This window comes from Propithecus coquereli, unplaced genomic scaffold, assembly GCF_000956105.1.
Source record: "Propithecus coquereli isolate 6110/MARCELLA unplaced genomic scaffold, Pcoq_1.0 Scaffold6, whole genome shotgun sequence".
NCBI lineage: Eukaryota > Metazoa > Chordata > Mammalia > Primates > Indriidae > Propithecus > Propithecus coquereli.
Genome location: NW_012151951.1, coordinates 2,006,641 through 2,007,882, shown reverse-complemented (window position 1 = coordinate 2,007,882; position 1,242 = coordinate 2,006,641). Strand labels below are relative to the sequence as shown.

The following is a 1,242-nucleotide window of genomic DNA, read 5'->3' as shown; positions in this document are numbered from 1 at the left end:
TTGGAATAATCAGTCTTACCATTCTGTTTAGTGCCATTTTTCTTCATCTGTCTAAGAAGATTTCCACTTCCTCTCAAAACTGTCTTCAAAGCTCTCAAACCCCAATCATAATGTTGTTGAGGTGTCAAAAGTTCCCTGAAATAAAGACATGGAAATCTTAAAGCATCAAATAGCTAAAAGAAATTATTTTCATAATCACATCTAAAGAAATAAAGAATATGACTACTGACACATAGAAATGAATACTGATATCCCATAAATTTATATAAGGGAAACAATCACACAAAAGGATCACTCAATAACCTGCTAAATGTGGATGGTTCTCAAAGATAGGATAAAACTTTCATGAACAGGCTAATTATCTTAATGAAGATACCAAATGACAATTACCTGTTACCTTTATTCCTAAAGTCTTTACTCAATCCACCTTGCTCTCAATCTCTGACACTGTCTAGGTCCCCAGTATGTCATATGAACCAGAATTGTACATTGCCCCAAAGAAGCTAAAAGTCAACTTCTATACTAGAAATAAGACAGAAAAATTGTGACAAAGATTCCCTCCACAGAAGAGTAGCTTTTGGGTGGTCAGCTGGTAAATTAGTTCAATAAAAATCATTTAGCTGGAGCCCCCAGTTTTTTTAAAGAAAAAAACTGATCAAATTAATAATATGTAAGAAAAATAAGTAGTTTTCAGCCAAATGTTTTTATTGTTAAAACTAAAATCTTTCACATCAACACTATAAGCATAATAAAATCATTAATTTGAAAACCATAGAACAGGTAAATTGGCAAAATGTGAAAATGATCACTAATAACTACGATTAATCATTAGAAATGCCAAAATATAAAAATATTTTAAACAGGAAAACTCACCTAGATAAACTGAAAATAGCTACTAATTTTCTGCCCAATACTTTCGCATCTTTAAAGCCTTCTGAATACAGAATAACTTCTGCAATAAGCTCATTGTCTGGACGAGACATAGCTACTGGCCTGAAAAGCTGTTTAAGATTATCAGGCAGTTTTTGTCTTCCTCCATAACCTTTTCCAGCAGGATTCATAGTGATAAAAATTCCAGAATTAGAATTTATTTCTACCTGAAATATTAATTTAAAATATAGGCATGAAAGATTGAACTATAAATATATTACCAACAAAAATTTTATTGTGACATATTACTACACATAAATCTTACACCTTAGCAAAAAGTAACTTCCCATGTACTAACCATGTCCTTACTCA

The 1,242-nt window shown here is 31.3% G+C and overlaps 1 protein-coding gene across 1 annotated transcript in view; it reads right to left on the bottom strand.

The window, feature by feature from the left end:
- Positions 1-1,242, bottom strand: part of DYNC2H1 (dynein, cytoplasmic 2, heavy chain 1) — a 522,114-nt gene that overhangs the window by 466,446 nt on the left and 54,426 nt on the right. The window contains exons 28-29 of the mRNA XM_012659112.1: positions 874-1,097; positions 20-135 (exon numbers count right to left, since the gene is read on the bottom strand). Of these exons, the coding sequence (XP_012514566.1) occupies positions 20-135; positions 874-1,097 (340 nt within the window). The remainder of the gene's footprint in view (positions 1-19; positions 136-873; positions 1,098-1,242) is intronic.